Below are 16,743 nucleotides of genomic sequence, written 5' to 3'. Positions count from 1 at the left end.
ACTAAACAAAGCACAAAAATAAGTATTCAATAACAAATAAAAAAATACAAGGAAGCTGAGAGGACCTGCACTTAGCACCAAGACTTACAAAGCACTAAACAAAGCATAAAAAGTAAAAAGCAATTAATTAACACATAAAAAATAGAAGGAAGCGGAGAAGACCCGCACCTAAAGCATCAAAACTTACAAAGCACTAAACAGAGCACAAAAAGTAATAAGCATTCAATAAAAAATAAAGAATTGAAGTAAATAATTCAATTAACAATAAAGAACTGAAGTAAATCCTACCTTCAACTAAACTCGGCAGCAGCCGGCTAGTGCGGGAGGCCATTCGGCCTGGGATAAGGACGGTAAGACGCACACCGGGAGGCTAGGCTCAACGCGGCATCTGTGAACGGGGGAGGGAGGGAGAGGCTGAACACGACATCTGTGAACGGGGGAGGGAGGGAGAGGCTGAACACGACATCTGTGAACAGGGGAGGGAGGGAGAGGCTGAACACGACATCTGTGAACAGGGGAGGGAGGGAGAGGCTGAACACGACATCTGTGAACGGGGGAGGGAGGGAGAGGCTGAATGTGGCATCTGTGAACAGGGGAGGGAAGGAGAGGCTGAATGCGGCATCGGTGAAGGGGAGGGGGGGAAGAGAGATCCACAGCGAGCCCGCCCTAGCCGGTGCGGGAGTCCCTTCGGCCAGAGATAGGGGCGGTGTGCTTTGGGCCCCTCCCACACAGCCTGCAGAACACACTCAGATTCTGGGGGTGAGAAGCTACTGAGCATGCGCGCACACTCTAGTGCGCATGTGCAGAGGCCCCGGCACTGTTTTCAGCACTGGGACCTGGCTCCACCCCGCTCTGCTTTTGCCAGGTCTATGACGGTCCATGGAGTGGGGAGAAAACGGAGCTACATTTGTGGCGCCGTTTTTGGAATACAAAGTCGGCGCACCTCAGGCATGTGCGCCGTTTTAACCGGAGGGCCAAATTTTACCCCATAATCTAGAATGGAATGGACTCTGCTGCTTTGCAACCCAGTCACAGTGCGTCACAACAATCCTATTCGAATTACCTTACAATGTAATTATTGCCCATCCGTGAATTGTCTGTCAGGTTTAATTGGCTGCCTCCTGCAGCTTGGTCAGAGTATTGTCTGGATCTGCTCATTTGCAAAGTAGAAATAACCAGCCTCTTGTCTGTTTAATTGGAAAGCTTACAGAGACTAATGGTTCACGTTGATAATGGGAGCAGTTATTTTGCAATTGAAAGAAGAAAGCTTGCATTTATGATCTTCAGGACATCCCAAAGGGCATTACAGCCAATTAATTACTTTTGAGGTATAGTCACTATTTTAATGTAGGAAACACTGGCAGCCTACTGTGTGCAGCAAGGTCCCACAAACAGCAATGAGATAAATGACCAATTAATATTGGGGCTGAACTTGCGGCCCCTACAGGTGCGTATGAGATGTGCACCCGCCTGTAGGGACTCCGCAAGTTCCGGGTTTAGGCAGGCACTGCGCATGCGCTGAAACCCGGAACTTGCGATCTGACAAGAATCCTCTTGACAAATCGTATGAATCCCAAAGAAAAGGGCCTCTATGGGTGCAGAGTTGGACTATTTGTCCAACCTCTGTCCAGCGAATGCCCTTGAAATTCTTAGCCTGGTAAAAGCAGGTGTGAGGACTGCTTTTACCAGCGTAAGAGTTTTAGAAAAATAAAATTTTATCACTCATTTACACATTTAAAACCCTGTCCAATAAGGTAAGTTTATTTTTAGCCCCATTAAAACATATAATATATTTTTTTTTATTAAATTTTGTTTAAAATATTTAATTAAATAGCATTTTAATTAATTTTAAATATCTATACTTTTTTATTTATTTCATGCGTCCATGTATTTTTTAAGTGATCCCCATGCATACATATAGGCGTTAGAATCATCGAATGGTTACAGCACGGAAGGCGGCCATTCGGCCCCTTGAGCCCGTGCCAATTCTCAGCTAGTCATACTCCCTTGTACAAACGGAACACCCAATGAGAATGAAAGGAGATTCCCCTTTTATTGGTTGGGCCAGCCCATGTGATCCCAGGGGCACTTGCGAACTGCATGCGCCCCTGGGATACGTGGGCCTCTACCCGCGCGGATCCAGACAGGCCCAGGAACGCGAGTCTACAAACCTCCCGGACCACCAGGTAAATTCCTAGATTTTTTGCAGGTCGGAGGCATCCGCCCGCGGGAAGCCTCTGAACGCAATTTCTACCCCCTTGTAGTGATGTTGGCTGAGGGGTAAATATTAAGAAAGATAGAAAGACTTGCATTTATATAGCACCTTTCACGATTTCAGGACGTCCCAAAACACTTTACAGCAAATCAAATACTGCTGAAGTATCTTCACTATTGTGATGTAGGAAACGCGGCAGCCAATTAGCGCGCAGCAAGCTCTGACAAACAGCAATGTGATAATGACCAGATAATTTGCTTTTAATGATGTTGGTTCAGGGATAAATATTGGCCAAGACACAAGTGTCAGTCTAGAAAACTAGAAATAAGAGTAACACTTAAAAGATTGGCAATTCTTTTACTTTTAATATATTACTCCCAGATATCTCATGGTAAATTGGAGCATAGATAAGAGAGAGAAAATGCTATGTCATTTTTGTTTTAGCTGCTTTTGTCTCTTTATCATCCTAAAATATAAGAAAAAGAGAAGAAGTAGGCCAAACGGCCCCCTCAAGCCTGCTCTGCTATTCAATGATCATGGCTAATCTTCTACCTCAACTCCACTTTCCCAACCTATCCCCATAACCTTTGATTCCCTTAATATCCAAAACTCTATCGACCTCTGTCTTGAATATACTCAATGACTGAGCATCCACAGCCCTCTGGGGTAGAGAATTCCAAAGATTCACCACCCTCTGAGTGAAGAAATTTCTCCTCATCTCAGTCCTAAATGGCCGACCCCTCTCTCTCTCTCTCTCTCTCTTTTTCTCTTTCTTTCTCTCTCCCTCTGTTGTCCTCTCTCTCTTTCTCTCACTCTCTCTCTGTAGTGGTGAGCTTCTGTATGTCTAACCTTCTGCTTTTCTCTCTCTCTTGCTCTTCTTTTCTTTGCTTCTGTCACTTTATCTTCTTCCCTCTCAGGTGGCATGGTAGCTCAGGGCGGATCTTTGATCATGGGTGATGGGAGGGATTGAACCAGGGCTCCATGAGGTTTTAGGTCATGGTCGGTGTGACGGTGGGACGGGTAGTTAGGGAGTGAGCAGTGAGCAAGGCACCACCTGCACTAATCCTTTGCACCTCACTGTCACTGCCATCGCCTCCTACCCCTTTGACCTCTGCATGCCAGCTTGCCCCTTGATCCCCTGTTGCATCCCCTCTCCTTCTTCCATGTCATGTACCCCACCCACACCTGCCTTTCTACCCCTCTCCACAATCCCTCTTGTTTTGTCCCGACCCATTGCCTCCCCCACACCTTCCTATTTGTGTTACTAGAACTAGAGGGCATGATCTTAGAATAAGGGGCCGCCCATTTAAAACAGAGATGAGGAGGAATTTCTTCTCTCAGAGGGTTGTAAATCTATGGCATTCACTGCCTCAGAGAGCTGTGGAAGCTGGGACATTGAATAAATTTAAGATAGAGATAGACAGTTTCGTAACCGATAAGGGAAGAAGGGGTTATGGGGAGCGGACAGGGAAGTGGACCTGAGTCCATGATCGGATCCGCCATGATCGTATTAAATGGCGGAGCAGGCTCAAGGGGACGGATGGCCTACTCCTGCTCCTATGTCTTATGTTCTTATGTTATGCACCCTTAATTTTTGGGATTGTGAAGGGACCCAAGTTTTGAGTCAGAAAAATTAGGCAAGGGCACAGGGTATCTCTTCTGCAACAATGCCAATTCCTCCCCTACCATTGCCAGATCCGACCACTGCTTCTGCATCCCACCACCATCTCGTTACCAGCGTGCTTTGCACTACTGCCTCACTGTCTATCAGCTCCATCTTACCCCTCTCCCCAGAACAGCTATCCCCTACCTCTCCCTATCTCCAGTGATTGACCCTATTTCCACACTCATCTTCCCACCCACCTCTCTGCCTCACTCCTTGTTCCTACTCCGTCTGCCTCATGCCACCACTTCACCTCACTTATCTGTCTATGCCCATGTTGTGACTCCCTCCCACAGTCTAATCACTAACTCTTTAAAGAGCAGATTTGTTCTTTAGATTACTCACAACGCTAAAGATAGAATAGGAGGCTAGAAAGATTTTTTTTTCTTTAAAGCGCTTTTGGCTCTATAAATAAATAACAAACACAGAGAACAGCAACTGATTTTGATGACAATTGGAGGTCTGGGCCAATGGGAGTGGGAGTGGTGGCACCTGAAGGGCCAGTAGAGATAAAGAGAAGGCAAAGGAAGCCAAGCCCAGCAGGAGTGACAGGGAGCAGATTTAAATTAATCAAACTTAAAACATTAAAAGAAGGAAACTTGGGTTGCGCAACACTGCAGACAGATCTTCTATTGCTTTAACTGGGTGCAAGGAGCAGCCATTCTCATCAGATTTACATGGCTTCTTGCTTGTTTTGACTTAAAATAACATTCTAAATTGTTCTCCCAAACGTTAACACATTCTGTGCTTGGACTCTAGCTTCTACTAGAACGTGTTTATTAAAAGAAAGAAATTGCATTTATATAGTGCCTTTTATGACCTCAGGATGGCCCAAAGCCCTTGATAGCCAATTAAGTACTTTAAAAGTGTAGTCACTGTTGTAATGTAGGAAGCGCAGCAACCAATATTTGCACAGCAAGATCCCACAGAGGTGATGACTAAATAATAAAAACAGATAATGCTGGAAATCTCAGCAGGTCAGGCAGCATCTGTGGAGAGAAAAACAGAGTTAACATTTCAGGTCGATGACCTTACGTCAAGCAGGACCTCAGTTTAAGGGTCATCGACCTGAAACGTTAACTCTGTTTTTCTCTCCATAGATGCTGTCTGACCCATTGAAATTTCCAGCATTTTCTGTTTTTATTTCAGGTTCTAGCATCCGCAGTATTTTGCTGATGACTAGATAATCTGTTTTAGTGATGCTGATTGAGGGATAAATATTGACCAGGATAGCCAGGACAACTCCCCTGCTCTTCTTCGATTAGCGCTACGGGATCTTTTACGTCCACCTGAGAGGGCAGACGGGGCCTCAGTTTAACATCTTATCATGAAGACGGCAACTCCTGCAGTGCAACATACCCTCAATACGACACTAAAGTATCAGACTAGATTTTGTGCTCAAGTTTCTGGAGTGCGGCTTGAACCCACCATCTTGTGACTCAAAGTGCTACCACTGAGCGAAGGTTGACACCAAAGGTCTTATATAATTGCAAGTCAGTCATTTAATTAAGGGGGTTTATAAAATAGGAACATTGGAAGATGGACCCAGAGTAGGCCATTCAGCCCCTCAAGCCTGTTACACCAATCAATTAGATCATGGCTGATTTAAACCTCAACTTCATTTCCCCGCTTGTGTTCCATATCCCTTGATACCTTTACTGAACAAAAATCATCAATCTTATTCTTGAAAATTTCAATGGCACCAACATCCACAGCTTGAGAACTAGAAGGCATAGTTTAAGAATAAGAGGTCACCCATTTAGAATTGAGATGAGGAGGAATTTCTTCTCTCAGAGGGCCGTAAGTGAGCGGGAAAACATTTGGCAGAAGGAAGGACAATGTTTGGTTATTCACTTTGGCAGAAAAAAATAGAAAAGCAGATTATAGTTTAAATGGAGAAAAATTGCAAAGTGCTGCAGTACAGATGGACCTCGGGTCCTTGTGCATGAAACACAAAAAGTTCGTATGCAGGTACAGCAAGTGATCAGGAAGGCAAATGGAATGTTGGCCTTTATTGCAAGGGGGATAGAGTATAAAAGCAGAGAAGTCCTGCTACAACTGTACAGGGTATTGGTGAGGCCACACCTAGAATACGCGTACAGCTTTGGTCTCTGTATTTAAGGAAGGATATACTTGCATTTGCAGGTTGTTCAGAGAAGATTCACTAGGTTGATTTTGGAGATGAGGGTTTGACTTATGAAGATAGGTTGAGTAGGTTGGGTCTATACTCACTGGAGTTCAAAAGAATGAGAGGTGATCATATCGAAACATAAAAGATAAAGAGAGGGCTGGACAAGGTGGATGCAGAGAAGATCTTTCCACTCATAGGGAAAACTAAAACTAGGGGGCATAGTCTCAGAATAAGGGGTTGCCCATTTAAAACTGAGATGAGGAGGAATTTCTTCTCTCCGAGGGTTGTAAATCTGTGGAATTCTCTGCCCCAGAGAGCTGTGGAGGCTGGGTCATTGAATATATTTAAGGTGGGGATGGACAGGTTTTTGAACAATAAGGGAATAAAGGGTTATGGGGAGCAGTGAGGAAGTGGAGCTGAGTCCATGATTAGATCAGCCATGTTCTTATTAAATGGCGGAGCAGACTCAAGGGATCAAATGGCCTACTCCTGCTTCTATTTCTTGTGTTCTTGTAAATCTGTGGAATTCTCTGCCCCAGAGTGCTGTGGAAGCAGGGCCAATGATTATATTTAAGGTGGGGATTGACAGATTTATGAGCGATAAGGGAGTGAAGGGTTATGGGGAGCGAGCAGGGAAGCGGAGCAGAGCCCAAGATCAGATCAGCTATGATCTTATTAAATGGCGGAGCAGGCTAAAAGGGCCAAATGGCCTACTCCTGCTTCTATTTCTTATGTTTCTTATGTTTTGAAACCGCTGTATTACGAATTGAATTTGTGACTGATAAAGAATATTCAGTCTGAGTGTGAGAGGCAGCGCAGTATTCTCACCAGAGCTCATATTGCAAAAGATTGAGAGTTAGAAACCCAGGCAAGACTGGGATTTACACTCACCGAGCCTCATTCATCATTGAGTTACATCGAGTGAGCAGCAGAGGAACAGGCCATTCAGCCCAACTGCTCCATGCCAGCGTTTATGCTCCACATGTTGCTCCAGGCTTGTAGATGGAGTACTGTGCAGCAAGAGTAAAAACATGAGGAAAGAAGGGGGCAAAGAGAGGCAGCAAACTAACATACATATTGGGCCAAAAATTGCGGTCGGAGGCTTCCCGTGGGCGGACGTCTCCGACCGAAAATGTTTTAATGAATATACTTGGTGGTCCGAGAGGAACGTAGACTTGCGCTCCGAGGCCTAGCAGCGCAGTCCAACGTATAGGCCCACCTATTCCAGGATCATGGGCTCAAAATTGGCCCACCCCTTTTTTCGGCGCACTCACCAGAGATGTGCTGACTTTGTGGGCTGAAAAGGGCGCCGAAAAAATTGGCTGCTGTGTTACTTCTCCCGGGGTTTGATGCAGCGTGGCCAGTCGATTGGGGGGGCGGAGCTAGGGACCTGCGCCAGAAACAGTGCCGGCAGCTCTCCACATGCGCATTGGAGTGTGCGCAATAGCTCCTCGACCCCAGCGCATCCTGCAGCTTGTGTGGGAGGAACCCCATGCTCACCGTCCCTATCCCTGGCCCAGTGGTCTCACGCACCGGCCAGGCCCGCTGTGGAACGCACTGAGGCTGATCCCGATGTTTACAAGTGTGAGGGTTGTGAAGCCCGGTGCTTTCTTCATAACAGAAGGTCAAGTCAGATATGAAAAAAAATGCCACAAAAGTGTTTCAAATGAAGACTTTGTCAACATTCCTTACTTCTTTAAACAAAAAGTACCAGGTAAGACATTCTAAAGCTAGCTTTAGATAAGCTGAGTCGGAACAGGAGTGGGGTCAGACAGAGAGGATTCTTTGGGAAGGGATTGGAGCTGGGGCTGAGATGGTGCACCCTGGGACTGGAATCTGGACTTGCTGCATCGCTGTTCCCGGGCTGAAGATGAAGGTAGGGTAGGACTTACTTACTTCTGTTTCACCAGTCGGCCCGCTGACTTCCCAGGCCAAGTTTTGATATGAAGGTCGGACTTAGTTTTATTTTTTATTTCTTCTTGAATGTTTTTATGTCTTCTTGAATGCTTACTACTTGTTGTGCTTTGTTTAGTGCTTTGCAAGGTCCTCTCCGCTTCCCTTCCCGCCCCTATCTCTGGCTGAATGGTCTCCAGCTCTGTTTTCTTAACTCTCCTCAAGGATTTTCTGTGCGGCCCCAAGTAGTCACATACGCTGGCCTAAGTTAGTTTGGAGTAACTATTAGCTGTCCAAAGTGGCTTAAATGACCAAAACAGGCGTAGGTGGCTGGTAATGCCCTCTTTTGAAAAAAAAAACGAAACTAAAAAAATCCTAACGAACTCACTTACACTGGCGCAAATTGAATGTGCAAAATGGGGATTTTTAAGATACTCCAGAAAAATCAACTTGCTCCAAAAAAAACGGAGCAACTCCTGGACAATTTTGAGCCCCATATGTGTAGCCTGAGATCACATGGGCCAAACCAACCAATTAAAATGGCATATCCTCATGGATACCCCCAAAAACACAACCCTTTTAAATTATTAAGAAAAACACTTCACATATTTAAAATTAATTGAAATTCCATTTAATTAAATGTTTAGACAAAAATAATGTTTTGGAATTCTTTGTAATATGTTTTAATAGGGGTAAAAATAAATAAACTTACCTTAATGGACAGGGTTTTTAATATAAAAATTATTGTTACAATTTTATTTTTCTATCTCTTAAAACTCTTACGTTGGTAAAAGCAGGCCTTATGTCTGCTTTTACCAGGCATAAGAGTTTGAAGGACATTCGCTGGGCAGGAGTTTCTCCGCCAGCAAAGGCCCTTCTCCTGGGGATGCATGGGAACTGTCAAAAGAAATGTTGACAGTTTGCAAGTGCCGGATTTCGACGCATGCGCATTGCGCGCCGAGAACCGACAGTTGCGCGGTGTGTGTGCACATCGTGCACGCCCGTCGAGACTGTGATTTTTGACTCAATTTCTGTAAAAAACATTTGAGTGTGATTTTTACCGTAGTGTGGAATTCTGTATAATTGCCGAAAGAGCTCAACTGAGGTGAGGTTAACTGTGAGGAAGCATTCATATTCACCCGACTTCCATTAGGCATTAAAACAAAAATGGAATAAATATTATGGAGTTCATATGAAGGGTTTATAGCTCATTGAGTGAAGGCTCCTCTTGATTGACAGCTAGTTTGACCAATTACAACAGTGACTATACTCCAGAAGTACTTCATTGGCTGTAAAGCACTTTGAGACGTCCGGTGGTCATGAAAGGTGCTATATAAATGTAAGTCTCTCTTTCTTTCTTTGAAGATTATTGGTGATGTAATTGAAATGTTAACCTGAAGTGAGGGAGGTCTGGTCTCAATTTTGCACAGCATCACTTTCCATTTTTAGTTCCTACTTGGCCCTGAACTGTCCAGAACTGCACCTGGCGTTATTAATAATAATTTTGGCTGACTCATGCAAGCAGGAGAATGCACTTCAGGTGAATTTTGCACTTGTTTCTGGTGATCTATGACTGAACTGTATTTGTCCTGCAAAATCTAGGCTACTGCGTCTAACTGAAGTACAGGTCTGCGGCATTAGCAGCTCTCGGATACCGCACCACACTGACTCTCTTTTACATGTGAGCTGCAGCAGTGAGGGGTGGCCAGCTATTCGGCTGTGGGAGGAATTATGAACTAGCCCGATCCTGATCTCACCCAATGTTCACTTGTCAGCATGGGATCACTGGGTAGCAATTGGGAGCAGCAATCCTGGCTTGTTGATCTCGTCCATGGGCATTGAAGGAAAGGGTGGGGGAGTGGGTACTAGCTGAAGCGCTCTTGCAGAGAGCCGGCACGGGCTCGACGGGCCGAATGGCCTGCTTCCATGCTGTAACCATTCTATGATTCTATGATTCTAAGACAAATGTGCCACCTTACTGCTGTCACAGCTGCGATCGAACTAGAGATCTTCTGTTCTTTATGGCTTTATCCTACTCGAGTTGATGAATATACCCAATGAGTCAGATCCATGTTTTTTTTTAATGATTCCTTTTCTAGGTTTTTCTTTGTTTTACTTTATATTTTGTTGCTCAATTTAAAAGTTTCCACTTGTAAAGCAAGATACCTTTTCCATTCAGAATATTCAAAAGTCACTCTAAATATATTTTGAGAGAATTCTATCATTAATCTTGCCAGATCCATGACTCCTTCTAATAATTTTAAACCACTTCCATTTTCAATGCTTTACCACCAAAATTAATTGTACCATCTAGATTGAAAAATAATCAAATACAAGAAAATGAATTTACTTGCATATTATATTAATTCACTAACTAATAGCCTCCAACTCAATTAATCAAATTAAAAAATATAATTTTTCCCATTTCAGAAAAATATATCACTGATTGATCGCAAAAGAAAAATCACCACCACAGAATGTCATGCAAAAATATCACTTTTCACACTGTTAATTTCTCAGTGTTTCTCCTCCTTCCCCTGCCCCAGAAAGAAAATATTTTAGAAAATATATACAATTAAACCCCGACTTTATTTTATTTCCAAAAACAAAGACACAAAATGCAAGAATTGCATTGCAGGTCAGTCATCATCTAAACAAGATTATTATTTCACGCCACTAGACCAGTGTCGTCCGAAATGCTAACCTCCCTATTTTAGATGCTGCTTGACCTTGCTGTGCATATCCATCAGTTTCTTTTTATTCTCTATCAGATTTTCAACATTTTTGCAATTTTTCTTTTACTCTCTACCATCAAGTTGCACTTTTTCTTAACTCCACCTTCACATCACCATAAATGAACAATGACATCAGGCATCAACGTCGCGACTAAAATTACAACTATTGTGTGTTCAGATACTGTACTACAACATTGGGAATAAAACCTGATGCTGTTTTGGGATTTTGACTGCTGTCTTTTACCAAGAGACCTATAAAGTAGTTGGATTTTAAAGGCATATAGTCAGGTTTGGTATTTTCTCCAGGTTTTGAGCACTTCATCTGAACTGACTCTTCAGTGCAGTGTTGCATCGTGGAAAATGATATTTTTGCATGGCATTCTGTGGTGGCGATCTTTCTTTGAGACGAGACAGGGATCAAGATTGGGGGAGTGCGGAGAAGACTGGGGCAAGAGAGGCTTCCCATACCGTGTCCTTGTTAGGCATGGGGGTTAAAAATCGATACTTTTTTAAAGAAGGATAGGGAGTTATCCTGGAGTCTTGGCCAATACTCATGCCTCAACCAACACACATTAACTGGTAGGTTATCTCACTGCTGTTTATGGGACCTTATTGGGCCATAAATTTGCTATTGTGTTTGCCTATAATACATCGCTGGCCGAGAATTTGCAGTCGGAGCCTTCCCGCGGGCGTATGCCCCCGACCACAAAAATTTCTGCAGAAGTAGCTGTTGTTCCCGGAGTTTCGGAGACTTCTGGTCCTGAGCCTCTATGCGAAGGCCTGCATGGAGGCCCACGTATCCCAGCAGCCTAACCGCTTTGTACGCATCACTGGGATCGCGTGGGCTGGCCCAACCTATCAGGGTAGGGATTTTCCCATCATACTTAGGGTGATTCCAATCACCATAAGTATGAATGAAAATACCCCCCAAAACACACAAGCACTTAAGATAAATTAGAAATAATAAAAATGGAATTTAATTAATTATTTAAAACAAAACATTAATTATTTGAAAAATAAATTTACATATTTTAAAGGGTCTAAAAATAAACTTACCTTATTTAATAGGATTTTACATGCTTAAATTATTGGAAAAAATGTACTATTCTGTACTTTAAAAGTCTTACGCTGATAAAAGCAGGCATTACGCCTGCATGTAACAATTAGACTTCAAAAATAATGTATTGGCTGTGAAGCACTTCATAACAACTTGAGGACATCAAAGGTGCAAAATAAATGTGCATCCTTCTTTCTCTGGGATACCTTGCTGTTGTCTGCTACATTTACCCACAGTGATTGCCCTTCAAAAAGTAATTTGTTGGATGTGAAGCATTTTGGGATGTCAAACGATGTTACTTAAAAACAATTCTTTATTTCCTGACTTATCTCATCATCTATCCAACATTCATGCTGTCCTGTACTAAGGACCTTGGCCCTTCAGCAAGGTTTTCTCAATTTAAAAAAAAGTTCCAACATAAATATAAGCAATGAACATTTACCAATGCAACTTACATTTAAACTGGATACATATGAGGTCCTTGCCCCTCCCTGGATGGGTCACTCTGTTGGTGATAAATGGAAATGAAAACTAATGGGATGAATCATACACGGGATGATGGTCTCACTCTACATTGGGTCATGAATCTATACCCACACAACCACGGTTTAAAGCAATTTGCCATTCTGCTTCTGACGCTAGATCATTTTATTCAGTTTTGTTTTTAATTACAATTTCAAACACACTTACAGCTTCCAAATTTAAGGGGGCAAGCATGAACGTCCATGGGGAAGTCTTCTAGTTGCATAGGACACTCAGCAGCAATGGTTAACCTGTAAAACAGAACATACAACCCGTATCAGCTTCCATCTATTCCAGAGATTTCTCGCAGTTACTTTGATGGAAGTAGTGGTTGAAAATATACTATCGGTAACCCGCTGAATCATTTATCGACAGCACACATTGGGATTCAGCTTTTACCGATCAGATGACCTTCTAATCACTATCCAACATCAATTAGTATGGTTAATACAATAGTTACAAATTAATATGTTGGAGTACCATCAAAGATTTATGGATTTTTAAAGATGTATTATTAAGACTGTGATGAATGCTAAAGGAGGTTTTAAGATGCATTGGGGAACCAAGCAAAAATTAAAATGAGAACCAAGTGCTATAACTGACTAAAGATTCCCTTTTTCGGCATAAAATTTACTGGGTCATTCATTGTAGCCATTAGATGTTTTCCAGATGAGCCACTTTAGATTTATTTATAGGTAAAACTGATTTTGTTTTTATGTTGACGGTTATGAATTTTGAATCTCGTTCTTTCTGTAGGTTAACGAAAATTTTTAAATGTAAACTTTTACAAGTGAGTTACGAAGTTAGGCTGCCAGGGGAAATATGGATTATTTCAGAGTTGGGGGCGATCGTGGACTGCCAGCCGGGAGATCACAATGGCAGAGAGCGTGGATTGAAGAGCGTGGGGCTAGAACATTGTTCCCCTGAATTTCTGACCCAGGTCTACTATTAAATATACTGCCTGCTATTCCTCTATTCCACAATGGTCGTCACATTACATAAAGGATACGGAACAGAGCAACCAGAATGATCGAGGGGATGGAGGCACTGGATTATGAGGAGCAATTACATAAATTGGGCATCTTCTCACTGGAAAAGAGAAGGCTCATTAGAAAAGGGAACTCTGCCAAAGGACTGGCGGATAGTTACTGCAATTCATTTTAAATATAAGGGAGATAGAACAAGTCCAGGAAACTATGGACCAATTAACTTAATGTCGGTGGTAGGAAAAGTAATGGAATATTTGTTTAATAATGTAATAGGAAAACAGCTAGAAACCAAAATTATAATAGAGTAGTCAGCACGGATTTCAAAAGAGAAGGCCATGCTTGACCAACCTTCTTGAATTTTTTGAAGAAGTAACAGAAAGAGTAGACAAAGGTAATGTACTAGAATCACGGAATCATAGAATGGTTACAGCACGGAAGGAGGCCATTCAGCCCGTCGAGCCCTTGCCGGCTCTCTGCAAGAGCGCTTCAGCTAGTCTCACTCCCCTGCCCTTTGCAAATATTTTTCCTTCAGGTACTTATCCAATTTCCTTTTGAAAGCCAGGATTGAATCTGCCTCCAGCACTCTCTCAGGCAGTGCATTCCAAATCCTAACCATTCGCTACGTAAAAAAGTTTTCCTTCATACTGCCTTTGGTTCTTCTGCCAATCACCTTACATTTGTGTCCTCTGGTTCTCGAGCCTTCTGCCAATGGGAACAGTCAAAATATGATTGCTCTTTTTAGGATTCTAAAGGGACTAAATAATGCAGAACACGACAAGCTGTTTCGCTTTGTCCCGATCATTAGAACCAGAGGACACGGCTTGCACTTGAAGTTGGGCAAACCCAAAACTAGTCTGCAGGAACAATATATCATTAAGGAAGTGGTCAATCTATAGACTAGGCTCCCTCGGGAAATGGTAGATGCAGTTAGTGTTGATTCATTCACATGCAAATTAGGAAGATTTCTTTCAGAAATTAACATTTTGGGTTACGAGTAATTTGAGACATGACATGTGATAAGTGTAGCATTTTTTTATATCCCGCTCAAATTTACTCTCAATTGACTTCAACGGGGAGAATAATTGGACGGAGTGGTAAAGGGACAGTGGACCCAATCCCGAAAATTTGCCACTGGGCGGGTTAGGTTACAATTACTGCCAGAACATTTGTATTTGAACTGAATGCCTTTGCTACCCTCCGTCCCCACCTTCAAACATATTCCCGCCGACAATCATTAATACGGTAACAAGGGTATGAAATGGGCTGGAAACTTTTGTGAAGAATGCTAATTTTTAACCCCTTGTACACCTTGCTGGAATTGGAGAAATACATAACAAGCTAAAGGTTAGACAAAATGGCTTCATTTTTTTGTCCCAATCACTACGAAGAGATTCAGTCCTGTTTTGATATTTTTTAAAAGCACAGAATAGATTTTCAACTTGCCCTCTGGGGGTAACTGCAAATTGGTGCCCATTAGCAAAACTGCCCGATTTACATTTACATTGAAACGATCAGCAGTGCCAGTTTTATGCCCAGGAGGCAAGTTGAAAGCCTGCCCCACATGTTGCTGATCATTGTAGTAACTACTATCCAACCATTCTAAGAACATAAGAAATAGGAGCAGGAGTAGGCCATTGGGCCCCTCGAGCCTGCTCCGCCATTCAATAAGATCATGACTGATCTGATCCTGGCCTCAACTCCAATTCCCAGCCTGATCCCCATAACCCTTGACTCCCTTATCTTTCAAAAATCTGTCTATCTCCACCTTAAATATGTTCAATGACCCAGTCTCCACAGCTCTGAGGTAGAGAATTCCAAAGAATCACAATCCTCTGAGAGAAGAAATTCCTCCTCATTTCTGTTTTAAATGGGCGATCCCTTATTCTGAAACTATGCCCCCTAGTTCTAGATTCCCCCATGAAGGGAAACAATCTCTCTGCATCTACCCTGTCAAGTCCCCTCAGAATCTTATATGTTTCAATAAGATCACTTCTAAGTCTTCTAAACTCCAATGAGTATAGGCCCAATCTGCTCAACCTTTCTTCATACAGCAACCCCTTCATCTCAGGAATCAACCTCATGAACCTTCTGTGAACTGCCTCCAGTGGAAGTATATCCTTCCTTAAATAAGGAGACTAAAACTGTAGTACTCCATGTGTGGTCTTACCAATGCCCTGTACAGTTGTAGCAGGACTTCCCTACTTTTATACTGCATCCCCCTTGCAATAAAGGCCAACATTTCATTTGTCTTCCTGATTACTTGCTGTACCTAACTTTGTGTTTCATGCACAAGGACCCCCAGATCCCTCTGTACCATCGCATTTTGTAATCTCTCCCATTTAAATAATAATTTGTTTTTTTATTTTTCCTACCAAAGTGGATAACCTCACATTTTCCCACATTATATTCCATCTGCCGATATTTTGCCACTCACTGAGCCTATCTATATCCCTTTGTAGATTCTTTGCGTCCTCCTCACAACTTGCTTTCCCACCTATCTTTGTATAATCAGCAAATTTGGTTACGTTACACTCGGTCCCTTCATCCAAGTCATTAATATAAATTATAAATAGTTGAGGCCCCAGCACCGATCACTGTGGCATCCCACTAGTTACAGTTTGCCAACCTGAAAATGACCCATTTATCCCAATCATCTGCTTTCTGTTAGATAGTCAATCCTCTATCCTTGCTAATATATTATCCCCAACCCTATGAGCTCTTATCTTGTGCATTAACCTTTTATGTGGCACCTTATCGAATGCTTTCTGAAAATCCAAATACAAGACATTTACTGGTTCCCCTTTATCCACCCTGCTCGTTACTTCCTCAAAGAATGCCAGCAAATTTGTCAAACATGATTTCCCTTTCATAAAACCATGCTGACTCTGCTTGACTGCATTATGCTTTTCTAAATGTCCCGCCACTACTTCCTTAATGATGGAATCCATGAGAGATGTTAGGCTAACTGGTCTATAGTTTCCTGCTTTCTGTCTCCCTCCTTTCTTAAATAGAGATGTTACATTTGCTGTTTTCCAATCCAGAATCCAGGGAACCCAGCCATCATGCTCCGTTTGCGGGAGCTTGCTGTGCGCAAATTGGCTTCCAACCTTATTGAATTCTTTGAAGAAGTAACAGAAAGAGTAGGCAAAGGTAATACAGTAGATGGAATATATGATTGCTCTTTGTAGGATTCTAAAGGGACTAGATACTGTAGACCATGACAAGCGATTTCACTTTGTCCAGAACAGTAGTGACTAGCCTTCAAAAAGTACTTCTGTTGTCCTGAGATCATAAAAGGCAGTATATAAATACAAATCTTCCTATATATAAAGAGAAATCGTTCCAGTAAAACTTTCAGAGCCAAGGGAGTTCAGTAGAGTGTTGCGGCTAAGGCCCTTGTTTAACTACAGGTACAGGTTCAGTTTGGGACTGGTGCCTGCTGAGAGTGATGCAGGCTGGCAGATCAGAGATACACTGCCAACTTCACATTGCCTTTTTGACCAGATAAAACGGAACTCTGATCACCAGCAACCAAAGG

General features: G+C 42.6%; 1 protein-coding gene across 1 annotated transcript in view; it reads right to left on the bottom strand.

The window, feature by feature from the left end:
• The window catches only part of gabra5 (gamma-aminobutyric acid type A receptor subunit alpha5), a 238,007-nt gene that overhangs the window by 77,674 nt on the left and 143,590 nt on the right, over positions 1–16,743 (bottom strand). Inside the window, exon 8 of the mRNA XM_070891338.1 lies at positions 12,385–12,467. Coding sequence (XP_070747439.1) covers positions 12,385–12,467 — 83 coding nt within the window. The remainder of the gene's footprint in view (positions 1–12,384; positions 12,468–16,743) is intronic.

The sequence above is a fragment of the Pristiophorus japonicus genome, chromosome 10 (genome assembly GCF_044704955.1).
Source record: "Pristiophorus japonicus isolate sPriJap1 chromosome 10, sPriJap1.hap1, whole genome shotgun sequence".
Lineage (NCBI taxonomy): Eukaryota > Metazoa > Chordata > Chondrichthyes > Pristiophoridae > Pristiophorus > Pristiophorus japonicus.
The sequence above is the reverse complement of the archived record's forward strand: the minus strand, read 5'-3'. Positions and strand labels throughout refer to the sequence as shown.